Source organism: Sipha flava, unplaced genomic scaffold, assembly GCF_003268045.1.
Source record: "Sipha flava isolate LNK unplaced genomic scaffold, YSA_version1 103_pilon_pilon, whole genome shotgun sequence".
Lineage (NCBI taxonomy): Eukaryota > Metazoa > Arthropoda > Insecta > Hemiptera > Aphididae > Sipha > Sipha flava.
This window is the reverse complement of record NW_020271717.1, coordinates 484,088-500,084: the sequence shown is the minus strand read 5'-3', so window position 1 is coordinate 500,084 and position 15,997 is coordinate 484,088. Positions and strand designations below refer to the sequence as shown.

General features: G+C 31.8%; 1 protein-coding gene across 1 annotated transcript; it reads left to right on the top strand.

Annotated features, from left to right (window-relative positions):
• Positions 1-6,756: 6,756 nt before the first annotated feature.
• LOC112682682 (bleomycin hydrolase-like) lies at positions 6,757-13,748 on the top strand. The gene is made up of 9 exons (XM_025553364.1): positions 6,757-7,039; positions 9,229-9,392; positions 9,470-9,622; positions 9,947-10,039; positions 10,366-10,503; positions 11,592-11,840; positions 12,373-12,602; positions 12,836-12,956; positions 13,530-13,748. The coding sequence occupies exons 1-9, from the start codon at positions 6,757-6,759 to the stop codon at positions 13,746-13,748; spliced, it is 1,650 nt and encodes a 549-aa protein (XP_025409149.1).
• Positions 13,749-15,997: the final 2,249 nt, after the last annotated feature.

The window sequence follows — 15,997 nt, the reverse complement described above, 5'->3', positions numbered from 1 at the left end:
GTGTGTGTGTGTGTGTGTGTGTGTGTGTGTGTGTGTGTGTGTGTGTGGTGCGCACGTGAATTTATTTCTGTTGAGCCATTGTATTTTAATTTAGCACGTACAAGATTATAGAGCACGAGACATTATGATGTTATGAGTTGGGTTTTTTAAATATTTATTTTTTCTCCTTTTCCATTCAAACATTCTCGTCTTTGTGTTTAATTATTGTTCTCTAATGAACGCGTTAATGACTGATATAAACTATTGTAAAAATGGTAATAAATAACCACACTACGCTGTAAACTGTCCATAAATTTGAGACGAGGTGTTTTATTATGGCGTTATGTATAATAACATATTATATACAATTATACATTTACATTATATCACATTGCATGTCACACACTGTGTCCTGTTTAATAGTTGTGTCGAATACGCGCGTACCGCGTCCCGCTCGAGTGTACAGTTCAGTCGGGTATAGGTATACTTCCCGATTAGTAGCTTTCGTTTATTTATCAATTAAATGTATCATACCGAACAATGCTACAATGTCGACATACCCGATAATTATTCACGTCATAGATTAAAAAAATCGTAATCATTTTACATCGTTAATTTCGTTTTCTCGGCAAGTGTCTTGTCACTAAATCAGTTTTCATTAAAATCCCAGACTTTTGTCGTAATACGTTTATAAAAATATTCGTTAAAAATCTATTAAAAATATTTCATAAAAACGACATAGACATTAGTCATTACATACATCTCCTTTAGTACTTATAAGAATTCCTTTCGAAAACATTTTAAATGCACATATTATAAATGTTCTTTTTGAAGTGTATTTTTTTATTATTCAAAAAATGATCACTGTCGTATGAACTATATGATATTATGCAAAATTTCTAGAAACAGTTTGAATAAAAAGTATAAGTAGAAAAAGTTTTCAAAGTACATACCCTATATATGTAATACTATATTAAAATTATAAGCTGTGCATTCAACTTACAAGTGTTTATGAGGATTTTAATTTTTGATTAAATGTATATTATGAAAAAAAATGTTTTAGTGTATTTGGCGATTGGCAAGCTTAAATAAAAACTTATAAATATAGTAACGGGTTAAAATTTAACTACTGTATAATTACCATAAACATTCGACTGGCAAACAATGAATATAAGATTCTGGTTGTCTTTGTTCTCAGTTGTACCCTCAAATACTCATTAAATAAATTGCGGCTCCGACACGGTCCCTTAAATATCATAGCCACACCGCTGACCTAGTATTTATTATATATAATTGTATCAAAAAATTGTCTAAGACTTCGTGTCTCTCCGTTTTTTTCCTATTGTCAGCCTAATGTCAATTGAGTGATTTTATGTAGGACTTTGCATGAGAATCAGAACTTTAATTCGCACATGTTATGTGTGTGTATATTTATGTATATGTATGCATATAAAGTATATATACTCTTAGAATAATATCAATTATATCAAATAGGTAGTTAAAAAAAAAAAAAAATGTATTCTCTGAAAGTAAGAATCGTTTTGAACATAGGAACAATGTAATAATCATTATACGCACGTTTAGTAAACTATTACACCACAAAGCATCCGCAAGGCTGTTTATTCTATATGTTACTCGTTATGTGTTAATTTATTGCGGATGGCTAAAAATACATAACAAGAGCCCAAAGACAATTGTATGAAGGGTTTACTATATGTTTATCGATTGTTCGAACCCCTGCCGTGCGTGTAACATGTCCCCTATCATTTAAAACGCTACTCAAATTCTGAGCGTTTGCCACTTCAGTCAAACCTTTGTGTTGAGTTTCATTTATTTCGGTTTATCTACTTAGAGAAAAAAATGAAAAACATTAAAAAGACGGGGTAATGAAGTCACACGGTTTAGCTAAGCGACAATAGAAATGCTAAAATAAAACAAATTGTAATCACTTTTGATGACGTCCGATATAGAATTATTTTCGAGAACATACTATACTATACTATTCAAGTTCATTGATCTTACTTCGATGTAACCCTTTAATAAACCGTTGGACTTCACTAATCTTCTTCACATTAGTTTCAGTGAAGGCTTAAGCTTAACGAAAGTTCAGATATACCTTATGTGAAAAGTCTTTGATGGTTTTGGAGTTAAACGAAAAAGCTATTGTTGGTCTTACCGTGATGTGTATTTTACTTTTGCATTTTTTGTATTTGTGTATTATTTCGACCAGGAGGATTTCCACGACATTACAACCATAGGAGATTTTTGATAGAAAATGTTGTTTTGTTGGAGCGTTATAAAAGTAATTTTATGAAATACCTTTTAGTTATATAAATAATTGCAAAAAAAAAAAAAAATTGATGAGAAGAAAGAAGAAAAACCGACAACATTTACGATACACTGGTTTTCGACAAGACTGATTTTATTTTTTCGTCGTCACTCAATTAATAATAATCGAACGTATGACGAGTGTGACGTCCCACAAAACTTTAGCATAAATCTGAGCGATATGATAAATCATATAAATATAGTGTTAACAATCGTGTAAGTCGTGTAAAAATTTCAAACAATTATGCAGTATAACGTTCGTTTAAACTTCCGTTCGTGGATTAGGCCTACTTATGGCTTATTTAAACCGCGTGTACAATAGATACAATAGATATCCCGTTGAAATGTTCAACGATAAACGAGTAGATGTAGGACCGCGGAAATATTCGTCTTGAACTAGTACACCACTGCATTATGCGATTTCAAATTTAAACAAATTCGATAAAATAATAAATTTTCTATTTGATGAAAATATTTTCAACATAATCTTACGAATTATAATATTACGTAAACTGTTGATAAACATATTAGGTATGTCGATACTGATACGAACCGGGAATTTGTCTTAAATTAAAACCGTATGGTCTTACCGTAAATTATTACAGCACTATATACAAATTATACTCGATAAGCTAAGAGTTTAAGACTTAAATTAAGAACGGAATAATTGTTGCCCATATAACAAACACTTCATAAATAATTAGGCTTTAAAGCAAACTAAACAAATAGGCAATTGATATAAAAAAATAAAAAATAATAATAAGTTTGTTAAAAATCTATTATTTCTTAATGTATTACATTTGGACATCATCGATATGGGTGAAATTCAATATAAGTTGCAGCTGCAAAACGGTAAATCTCCTGAAGTATGACAGATCTTATTATTGTCTGCGGTCATCTTTCAAACCGTGCTATCGTTAAATTGTTGCCTCCACTCGGTTCGACGGTCGTAATTTAACGAGCGTGTTGATACTCGTTTTGTACAGCACTAAATGCGGAGGAATCGTAGTTATTAAAAAAAACATAACAATGCACACATGTGTGGTGCCACATAAGACAATACAAAACCGCACAATAATATTGTATTTGCAGCGTGACAACTAAAATGCATAGCTTGGTTTCATTTGTGAACTACGTATTACTCGTGTATGCAACGGGTTGCGGTTCACCGCGGGAAAACATTGTTCATAGTTTCCAGCGTTTTTCGCGATGCAATTAAATAGATCCAGGTACCACGAATGGATTTTTATCGATAGAGATTATGTTAGCATTTTAAATCGTTACCTTATTTTCAATCGAATCGAACAGGTTTGTTGTTTTTCCGTGCGGCAAACGCAGTCCCATCGTTCGTTCACATCGTTACGTTAATAGAAAACAATTAAACTGTTAACCAACAGTTGGGAGTGATGTTGCGATTCCTAATATAATATTATTTATGCATTAGGTATTCGTTGGCGTTGCGACTAACTCGATACAAACTGAATGGCTAAATACTATGCGAACTTCAAACGAAATGAACATATTATCTCGCGAAAATGTTGACACGCTAAACTGCTGTTCCGTGTTTCGTAATGCAAAAACTCGCGATCCAAATACGACGGAAAAATATTTTTTTAAAAAAAATTACACGAAAATCTATCGCTTAACGTTAAACGTGTATAAATAAACAAGTAAAATTAAAATCTCCGATGGAATTAACGTGTGAAACAGCATACCTAAAATATGTAATAACATGACGCGATAACAATGATAATGGTTCGTCTGTTATCCGATCCATTCGTAATGATCTATTGAGTTAAACGCTCGGCATTTTTTTGTCAGTAGTAACTGTACATTATAATAATAAATTATACATTATTATTAATAATATACAACAACATTGTTATGCAGTCTTCGCGACGACTTTCGTGCTCCCCTCCCCTTCCGTACATTATTTAGGTGTTTTTTAAATATCAATTTCCTATTCGACGCCGTCTGTAATAAATACGTGCCTTGTACATGAATAATTATACTTAAATGCGTGTATATGTATATAAATATATATTAATTAACGATCGGGCGACGTTGGTGGGTTTGTGGAAAAGTGAACGTCAAGTATGGTATGGTCACACCCCCTGTCAGACCGCGGTATATGCGGTTAGATCGCACAACACGGTTTACGAACACTGCATGGTAGGCTCTTGCACGTGTTCACCGGATGATACAGTTGTAAGTATAAATTATTGTCCGTAGAAAGAGGTGCCCATGCGTCGTTTAGAATTATCGATTCAATCTGTGCGTATCGGAAAAAAAAAGGAAATAACAATTATTGGGCCCCCCCACAACGGCGAATGTGGTCCGTCGTTCACATATGCGCGCATATGCAATGGTATCATAGGTAGTCCTTCGTTATGATAATAATAATTATCAAGTCCGGTCCGCGCCGAACGAGCATCTATGCGCAACGTTGCTGCAGCGAACTTCCGTTTGACGAAATTTTCCGTTCAACAGAATACTTTTAAGAACCACCACCTTTGTTAGTAATTCGTATGCAAATTCATCTTCGAATAACGGATTTGATGTTACTACATAACGAGAAAAGGATAAAAAGGTTCCAGTTGGTCATTTTCTAAGGAGTAGGAATCAGGCAAATTATGTAGCAGGTGCATTCGGGTCGTGTCGATGTGTGCGAGTATAAACGAACATTGGTGTGCGTACACTCAGAGGGGCAACTAGGGGGTAGAAGACATAGATTCATCCCCAGGCGTAGAGGGTGTAATTTTTAATTATTAACAACTAATTTGATATTTTTAACTTTGTTAAATACTGATATTAGGTTAAAACTCAAAAAGTATGATTGTATATTAATTATTAGAAACAAATTCTCCGGAATAATATTTGATTATTGGTCTATGATAGGGCGTAATTTTAATATTTTCCCCAGGCGTAAAAATTCCTAGTTCCACCTCTGCGTGCGCTACATACCATTATCTAAACGCCATACGTCACGAGCCGTACCTGTATTCAAAATTAATTTTGTATACTATTTTCAATTTTATTGATAATATTTCGTTAATACTAAATTATTATTTATTGTTTTATGGTATACTAACGATTTATTATACACTTGTATGTACATAATAGTATAATTATTAGTATTACTCTTACTGTTATAAAGTGAACACATGATAAGTTAATCATCTGATTATATTTTATTACTACGATTTAGTATGTCAATACAACTACATAAAAAATTACGATTTCTATATTATGATACTGTGTAATTTTATTCATATTTTTTTAAATATTTAAAACAATTTACTTTGTATAAGTACATATATTATTATGGATAGTAATAATAAATATTATGTAAAGGTTATAATAATAAATGTACCCAGATGCCAATGTTTTGTTTCACTCGTTTTTAAATAAATATTGTAGAAATTAAAAACAAAAATAAATGATAAGTATCACTCACAAAAAACGAAAAATAATAAGTCAAGATCATATCAATTAATAAATAACTGTGGTTTATGATGGACTTTTTTTTTAAATTTTAATTTTAATTCTGTAAAAATCCTAACATTTATTAACACCGAGGAATTTTTTAGAAATACGTATTTCTTCAATATGATTGAACAAAAATGTTGTGAAAACGAAAATTTGTATAATATTGTAATAGTATCATCGGTTCAAACTTTAAGAAAGTGCTCTTTAGAGGAAATGTCCAGAAATCTTATAATTTTTACAGCATTAAAATCGGATAATCCAAAGTCTAGCAATTTTGTCACTACGAAGAGTCTAAAAACGATTTTTTTTTTTTGCTGACTGGAACCACCTTAAATAAATTCGAGTTGATGGAGGTAATTAAGGCGATTATGTAAAATACCATGCACATAATGTTTCACTAATAATTTATCATAATTTTACTACTGGTTACTACATATTTTACACTTTGTTTTGTATTGTAATAAAATTATAACGAATTATTAGTGAAATATTATACAGTATAATAATTATTATTTATTTCTGTTTGAAGTTCAAACTGCTCGAGTAATGCGCACGTATAATATGTATCGCATGATTAAATGATTGAATTATCCGTTAGCCATTGCCCACCATCGACTGATCACTTTCGAAGGAAAAATAAAAGTCAAAGTCAACCGCACACGGCTACCATTCGGGAAGTATGCCGAAAAAAACGCACCAACGTACGTTCCGCCGTAAAACGTCTTGCGCACGAAGAAGTATCCATGACATCGATTTCCTCGTCTTAACAACAGCACAAATTTATGTATATTTATTAGTGAACGAGAACAGAAAATTATTTTTTTACGCAATTCCAAATACCTACTCCTTATTACCCCTGTTGTTTCTGCGATCTCGGTGTTAAACTTTCGTCCGTGCTCGTGCTTCGCCACCGAGAAATCCGTGGCCGTCGTTGGTGCGCGATAAACGAGTTCCTGTACGATGGCTCGCGAATCGCGAGTTAACGGTTCGCAACATTTCGACCGGATCAAGGAGATCGTGCTAAATCGAGTCGAAAGGAACCGAACCGTCACTTTGGCGCAGCTCAAACGAATATTGTGCTTGCATTTCGGCCGCACCTACTTCCGCAGGCGAAAATACGTCGACTTGCTAACGCACGTTATAGAGTATCTGTTGTACACAAGGAAAGTTATCGTCGTCAATCCGGACGGGCTGAACGCGGAGACGGTGTATGGCGCGGTCAGTTACACCACGGCGGTTTTCAGTGAGTACCTCTACCCGTGTGCTTCGAACTTACCGCGTTATACCACCACCATCACCACTACTACATTTTGTGGAACATGACCACAATGCCATTGAAATCAATAATAATTTCAATAAGTTCATTTCAAAGTAAATCTCTATCGTAGTGGTCAGAGGTGGATCTAGAGGGGTTTCGGGAGGTAAGCTGACCCACAGGTTAATATTTGTTGTTAAAATTGGACTCTTAAAGACTTTTTAAAATGTTCAAGTGTGTCGAATATAGGTTGATGTTAATTCCAGACTGTAGCGAATGCTTAATAATCTCCCACCCTAAATCATGTCACTGATTTATTTGTGTACAAATAATACAGTTGTTATTAAGTAATACAGTATAGCATCTCTATTCCGAATACCCATGCAAGACTCCATAAAATAAAACAAATAAAAATAAAACAAATGCTAATGTTTTCAATGATAATTATAAATAACCTTATATGACATATATGATCATATTGTTTTTTCGTTACATGGTATACATTTATATTCCAGCTTCAGCCCTAATAAGTGGCCTCTTGGAGTAAGCTTGGTTCTCTAACTGTGGGTCTATCCCTGTCAGGGGCGTCATTTCAATATTTGATAGGGTAGGGTATAATAATGACTGGCCCTATAATTAACACTTTTAATTGTATATAAAAAAAAAGGCGCTCGCTCCGCTTGCTAGCTAGCCAAATTTTTATTTTGTACACAGTACACAGTACACACTAAGTCAAATCAAATTCAAAATGAAAAATTCAACATTCGTTGGTCATTTTAAAAATTGTTATTGATAACGAACATTTACAGTGCTATGCTCTTATCAGTCATATCTCTGTCATAGTTCATTACATTATACTGGTTACCACGGTCCACGACGTCAATAGCTGATCTTTTTATCGTGGTTTTTTAAACTTACTTTATCGTTGAGATAACGAATATAGTTCCATAGAATAGAATAATAAATAATAATAATAATAATAATAACGTATTAATTAATATATTATTATGATATACCACAAATTTCTATTTTTATATTATGTAGTATATTCTAGAATAGTCAGTAGATTTAAGATTATATTGATTATTATAGAAAACCCGGCCCGCTTAGACCCGGCCACCGGCCCATTTGGCTACTTTAAAATCTAGGGCCGGGCAAATGCATACTCCTGCCCCCCCCCCCAAATGACGTCCCTGATCCCTGTTATACTGCGCCCAAGAAACTTGGCCAACGGTAATCACTGTTTCGTTTTTTTTCCAACAAATAATTATTGTTATCACTTCGGATCAATTGGACTCCCTGTTGTATTATTGTAACTGTACCTATATAGACATTTTTGGGTAAAAAAATAAATAAAAAATAAAAAAACAAAATAGTTGTAACAGGAACCCACATTTATCAGTGATATACATATTAAACGTTTATAAACGGAGGGCGAATGACTATTTTGATGAATCGTCTAATGAGATTTAGTACTTCATTGACATTCCATTCGCATAGACGACGTGACATTTTCCGCTGGTACAATTCATAGATTCGACGTTATTTACCTCGTACTTGTTTGTGACTATTTATTATTTTTTTTTGTACAAATTCTCGACTGTTACACTGCTGTACGTAATACGTTACATTAAATATAAACTGTGATATCTATGTTACCGTCAATAAGGATAATATCTTTCATTAGGCATAATGCCCACGTATTATACAAAATGTTAAATGGCATTACAGACATTTCTAACATTTCCTACACATTGTACATAATGCTAAAAACCGAGTAAGCATAATATGGTACACACATCGGTTGTAGAATATGCTTCAAAAATAACTATCAACTTATCGGTAATATGGTATACACTGTATCTACAATTATGATGCAACAAGCTACTACATTTATCAACATTTGAGTGTAGATAACACAATACACGTAATATGTATGTTCTTTTCAAATACATATTTTTAATCGAGATTTTAAAAATGTATAATGGGCACAAAATCAACATAAGAATCATCAAAGTTTAGATAAAAATTCAAAATATTGTACGTTGATTATTTTTTTATAATTATATACAATATAAAAGTATATATATTTAAATAAAAATATCAATGACCAATATTTAAATATAGTCATAAATATAATCTTATTGTGTGATTTTATAATTCGCATAAATTCAAAGATATCATTACAAAAGAAATGCTGTCAATGTTCGAACAAAATTTTCGTTCAAACCCATCGAACTTGTTAGCGCAAAACATATGTACGATGTACGACCCTTTCAAAATGTCACTGTCGAGACAAATTGTTCAAGAACGACAAGATCATCATTATTTTTGCACGAAGGTAATCGGATGGCTGAGCAAACGTGATGATTTAATTAAACGCACTAATGTGACATGCATATCGTCTGCTTGAAACAGATCGAGGGTAGTGGTGTTCCGATAAGCAGTCAAAAGAATTCCGGCCGTTGTTGGATTTTCGCCTGTTTAAACGTAATACGTGTGTCGTTCATGAAAACATATGGTATTAAACAATTTGAATTCAGCCAAGCTTACGTGTTTTTCTGGGATAAGGTTTGTACTTTTGTTCATAACAGTGATATACAATACGCACTGAAAACTAACTGTAAATAAAAGTAGTAAAAAGACGTTTATTTTTCATTATAAAATTGTATAAGAATATACAAAATTTTCATCCATTAATAATAGGGTTTGTTTTTTTTATTTTACTTTAAAATAACATGAGTAGGTATACTAAGTATACGGTCGTGTTTAAAATAAGTCGATACCATTGTGTTGATATAAATTTGTTTTTTGAATTTCAAAAATAGGTATTTTCGATTTAATTAATTTGTTAATAAAACTGAAAGCTAAGGAAAAGTTTATTATATTTATTAGATCGAGCGAAGCAATCATTTTTTAAACACGATAGTATTGGTGACTAAAAATGGATTGACTTTAAGTTCAAGAATAGTCACAAGTCTACTAAAAGTAAGTGTAAAAAATCAGTTCAGTATTAATTACAAAACTCGAATTATTAACATAATTCTATCGAATTTGACTTTGTTCATATATTAATTCAAATGATAAACGATAAGATTTTTTATTTTTATAGAAACTACACTAAATAAGTGTTTTATTATTTTTTTTTTATGAAAATCTTACTATTTATTTATTAATAATTATTATAGTTAACATTAAAAAATTATATGAATTGTTTGATAACCGTTGTTAAAAAATTAAAGGTAAAATACAATATATTATATCTTCTCGTTCTCATAAAGTTAAAGAAATTTTTTTTTTTTTTGTTTTTTAAGAACCCTATCGAAGATGGTGGTTATTGGACTATGGCAGTAAATATTATTAAAAAGTATGGGCTCATGCCAAAGTCACATTTCCCAGAATGTTATAGTAGTGAAGATAGTAGAGAACTCAACGACATTTTAAATAGTAAAGCAAGTATACAAGAAAATAATATCTAATACCTATTTAATATTAATTATACGTACTGTTACATGCAGTGGCGTATACAAGGGGTGATGTGAGGGTCAGATCCCCCTAGGTCATTTTTAAATGTTATGTTTTAATGTTCTTAGTACGAAAAGGTTAGAAACATAAAAAAAAAATAATGATAAAATAAAAATAATTATTTGTTTGCAAATGATCGAGGGAATTTATTGGTGATGGGGGGAGGAGGTATACAAAAGTTATGTATACGCCACTGGTTATATATGATAACCAATTATAATTTAAAGTGTATGTGCGATGAAAAAATGCGGAAGATTAATAGTAGTACGATATAGACGACGACGATTTATGATAATATAATAAGATAATTAATTTTAATAGGGCTATGAATTCGTTCTCTACACTGTTTGAAGTGGGAAAATCAATAGTGATTAATCGATAATTGGGAACCAATAATATAACCGACAGTAATCAACAAGGAACAAAAATTATATTTTTTCCTATTCGTAACGTAACTTAATTCCTTAGTTGATTGAGATTTTTTTTTCTTGTAATATGTAATATCATAATACGTATTTTATTACGCGTTCAAATTTTGTACTCAAATATGTACCAGTAGTATTATCGAAAATAATCGAATATCGACACACCACTTAATAAATTCAAATAATTATTTATTTTTTATTTGTTTTTTAAATCTAATATCATTCAAGTATTTTACATTGATATTTTATATGATATACACCTTCGCAGAAATGCATTAGATAAACAGTACACCGGTTCGCAATATTATTTTTTACCGACTAATCGATTTGTTATTTACGTAAGAAATATCACCAGCGTATGATAATACCGTGTTCTATCAAATCTTCACTGGACTTTTACTACAGCTTAGTGGACTACTCGCGAAAAAATAACCGTTAGGATATATCATGCGCTATCTGCGTCAACCAACTATTGGTTTCGTTGTATAGGTGATTACATTAAATCGAATTTAACGTAATTTGTGGCGCCATATCGAAAATATACAAAGTTCATATGATATTAAAATGTTGCGTTTACGTCGTGCTATTAGCTCCGGGAGTTCGCTATTGTCTTACACGATATGGTTATCAGAGGCGCGTCGAACAAACAGATCAAAGACGAAATCGAAAAAGACATGATCATCGTGTACCGGATCGTTGGCATCTGCTTGGACATTCCGAAACCGACATTCAATTGGTACTATCGCAGTAGTAAAAACCAACAGTGCTCTTATCAAAAGATTACACCGCTGCAGTTCTACGAGTCAGTAGTCCGGCCTACTTACGACCTCGAAAATAAGGTGCGATGACATTATTTCGGTATCGAACCGAACGAAGAACGTAATAGTTACGAATTCAGGAACAGATATGGGAGGAGGGGGGGCTTCCATAAGTAAAAGATAAGATTTTTATTTATATCCTTATAAAATACGCATTATATAAGACTTAACAATCGATTTGTTCTGTTGTACCTATTATATAATTTGTAGATTTATTATAATTACATTTTGACAACCATATTTTTAAACGAAATACTGATTTGCAGTACACGTGTGTTCCAACATATTATTTTGTTCAGTTCACTTTTTACATGTATGTAGTTTAAAAATTATAGTTTTACTACTAGTAACGGGCGCAAGATCTCCATCTGGTTATTTTTTTCCCAACAATTATTACATCCTAAAAACCTTCAATTACACAATAATACGCGAAAAAAAAGGCCTCTCGTCGTTTATAAACATAAAAAAACGAATCTATTGAAAACAGTGTACAATCAGAAAAGAAAATGTGAAAAGTCAATGTCATCCTAACCCTAGTCATTACACGTTTTAGGTTTCTTTGGTATCGGATCCCCGAGCAAACAACCGATTCGGCCAACTCTACACGTTGGACTTGATCGGAAACGTTATCGAAGGATCCAAAGTGGTGTACAACAATCAGCCGATCGAGGTTTTGTTGGAAGCTTGTAAAAATTCCATTTCCAAGCTTAACGAACCGGTCTGGTACAGTTGTGAAGTAAACCAAAAGTTTTCATCCGAGCTCGGCATTGAAGATTTAAAAATGTACGTTGTCAGTAAACGCAATCATATATGCACGAACGGTGTGTTTAATCCCGACTTTTGATTCCCCATATTTCGTACCAGAACCTAAGAAAAAAAAATTAAAAAGACGCGACCTTTATTTGCCATAAAATTAAACGTACAGTTTAATAACAGTTTCGCAGATTAAATGTGACACACGTCGTTGTCTATAACATAAAAGCAAAGTTCAACTGTTTATTTTTCGTTGTATCTAGACATGATTTAGAATCGATGTTCGGCACCGATACGTCGGTTACAATGACCAAAAGCGAACGAATGTTGTATCACGATTCGAGTCCAACACACGCGATGGTATTGACTGGATTTCATTCTGAAGTAAAGTGTTTTATTTTTTTAAACTCGATTTCGATAAAATAGTATTTATTTTTGTGTTGAAGACTATCGGAACGAAATATATTAACGATTTAGATGCTATGCAAAGCAGGGATGGTAAAGTTTAGTATTTTGTTCAAAACTAAATGCAATATAATGTTTTGGGAAATTTGATAAAATACCTATTTACGAGTAATTTATACAGTAGATATTTAGATTTTCTCGCGATTCAATGGTCTCATTACGATACTAAATATAATTTTCTGCAATTAACCAAACGACGAACATTGAATAAGTCATAAATGTGTGTGTAACTCTGTATCAGTAATTTCCGTATCGTGTCAAATAGTTTTATTTTACTACTGATAATGTTCAGAAATTATCTATTTGGTCAGTATTGATTATGTTAGGTAACCAGTCGACTTCTAGAATTTTTCCTCATAAGAAAAAAAAAAATACATAAAAAATATAATAAATATAAATTTATATAAATTTACGTCAGGTCAAGATTATTAGTTTTTAGATCGAACACTGTTATGTTTAATATTGTATAAAATTTAATTGATTCTGTTTCAGAACGATGAAATTACTAGATGGCGCGTAGAAAACTCTTGGGGCCCTAACATGCACATACGCGGACACATAATGATGACCACCGAGTGGTTTAAAGAATACGTGTTCGAAGTGGTCGTTGACAAGAAATTACTGCCGAAACATGTGATGGACGTATTTGATCAGGAAATGATAAAGTTGCCTGTTTGGGATCAGCTCGGGACCATTTTGTTCGTGAAATAATATCGACGTCGTAACGAACGAAGAAAACGAAGAAAATTCGATCAATGTTTAATAGCGTTGTCGTTCCAACAATACTTTCTATGGACATTGATTGTTCGAATTTCCTATTATTTTTACAGATTGTCAAATCGTTTTTTTATGTTTATGAATCATGCTTTAAACTAAAATTATTGAAAACGAAACTGGTAGAACTTTAATGAGAAATTATTATTATTAAGTAGATTTATCGTAATAAATTTTATTTCGGTATCTACGAGTATACTAGTTTAAGTCGATAAAAAAAATTTTTTTTTTATTTTTGTAACAAAAGTGCGTGTGCTCTATTGCTTTCGGTTTCGAAAACACTCAATTTGTTTTTTTTTTTTTTTTAATAAACCTGATGAGAAGTTCTTTAAATCCTACTGATTTCACAATTTACATAGAACCAAAATACACGTCACCTTAGAACAAAAGCAAGTGTTAATCATAATAATGATTAATTTAAATTAATTTAAACACACTATACGTACACACGCAATTTACCTATCAACATATGCATACGTAATTGACTTATAATTTTTCGAGTACACGACGCACATAATTTCTGTGAAATAAAAATTAAAACTCCATCAAATAAACAATATCAGTCGTGTTGAACAGCACCGTGCATACGCATTATACCAGATACAAACAGGCATGATTAAAATAAATGGTCAACCAGACCAATTGAAATTTTTATTTTTTATTCTAGGGACCGTGAAAACTAGAGGCCGCGTGAACGACACCGTTAATAAGGCCAAATGTGCGCGCATGCATGTGTGGTTATATGTGTGTGTATATAATATAAAAAGAGTACTGTACAGATCAAATGAATCACCAGCACCCTCAATTATGTTTTATTATCGCCCCTCCGGGTCGTTTTTCTCTCTCTCGCACCGTTTCTCTCGTCCACTCTCTCTCTCTCTATCTCTCTCTCTCTCTCTTTCTCATTGTATTTTAATTAAGATATTATTAAGCCGAGATATTCCAACACCGTGGGTACACATGTGCACAACCCTATACAGCGTTTTACGAGCTTAAGAATAATAGTGAGCCTTAACATTGTTTATTATTTAAAACCATTTTGAACATATTACATGACGTATATTAGATCAATTTGAAGTCGATAAACAGTTCCTGGTACCGTATTTCATTCACTCAAAATTATATAAAATACAAAATGTTGTTTCTTTAATGTTGTATACTATCTTTAATCCACGGAGACCATTCATAAATATTATCATGGCTGTGATCACAATCTTATGTTAACATGTTTAACAAAAACATATTTGTTTATAAACTTATTTCTTATTAGCCAGAAAAATACAATATAATATGTATGTATTTAAAAAAATAACCGAGAAAATACATCATGTTAACGTTAGTCATTGATCCTGGGACATTTTTCATAAACGAGCAAGCAAAATTTGCTTAAAAATGAACAACGAAAATCAGGAGCAGATGTAGCCGACTGAAAAATAATAAAGATAAAAATACCGGTAAGTCTTTTTTCTTTTGTAAGACCTGACTCACTATGATAATGTTTATTTCACTTAATAATGTAAATAGGTGGCGATACAATTTTAATATAAATAAATATAAGTGTACATAATACAAGTAATAAAACTAAACAACAATTTAATTCATTGTTTATTTTATCATGTCATCGATACTTCTCGTAAAAAATAGTAAGAAATTAAGCATAAATCATAATACAAACTCATCTTAATTCGGATCTTTTATATATATTATTTAAGTGATTATTAGTTTTTGTGTAAGATATCAAATACAATAGGTTGTACACAACTGTATTTATTGATCAATAAAACAAATTAACAACATCGAATGTCCATTTGAATGGAACAGAAACAAATAGTATTAATTTCCCTATCCACGAATGTCGTATACTCGTTTAATCAACAATATTATTTTTTTTCAGGCAGATAAAAATTACAATTTTTTTATTTTTTATTTTATCGTCGTAAGTCGTATTAATATTAAATAAACATTTTCACAAGCCTTTCCCTTTTAATTTCCCGCACTCTCTCGGAATCGTTTTTTTATTTCCTCAGGATCGTTGAAACATATTTTATATTCTACCGACGGGTAAACGGTAAAAATATTTGTAGAAAAAAACGAAAAAAATAAAACGATAATTCAGCTTAACGCGGACATTAAAAATGCAATATTACTGTTATATGCAACGGGCAATATTTTGGGAATCAACGTGA

What these genes read in the sequence shown, in the direction of transcription:
- LOC112682682 (XM_025553364.1), top strand. Translation starts at nt 6,757, where the DNA reads ATGGCTCGCGAATCGCGAGTTAACGGTTCGCAACATTTCGACCGGATC. An exon ending in CTTACGACCTCGAAAATAAG is followed by an intron (nt 11,841 to 12,372) that starts GTGCGATGACAT and finishes TACACGTTTTAG; the next exon opens with GTTTCTTTGGTATCGGATCC. An exon ending in GGCATTGAAGATTTAAAAAT is followed by an intron (nt 12,603 to 12,835) that starts GTACGTTGTCAG and finishes CGTTGTATCTAG; the next exon opens with ACATGATTTAGAATCGATGT.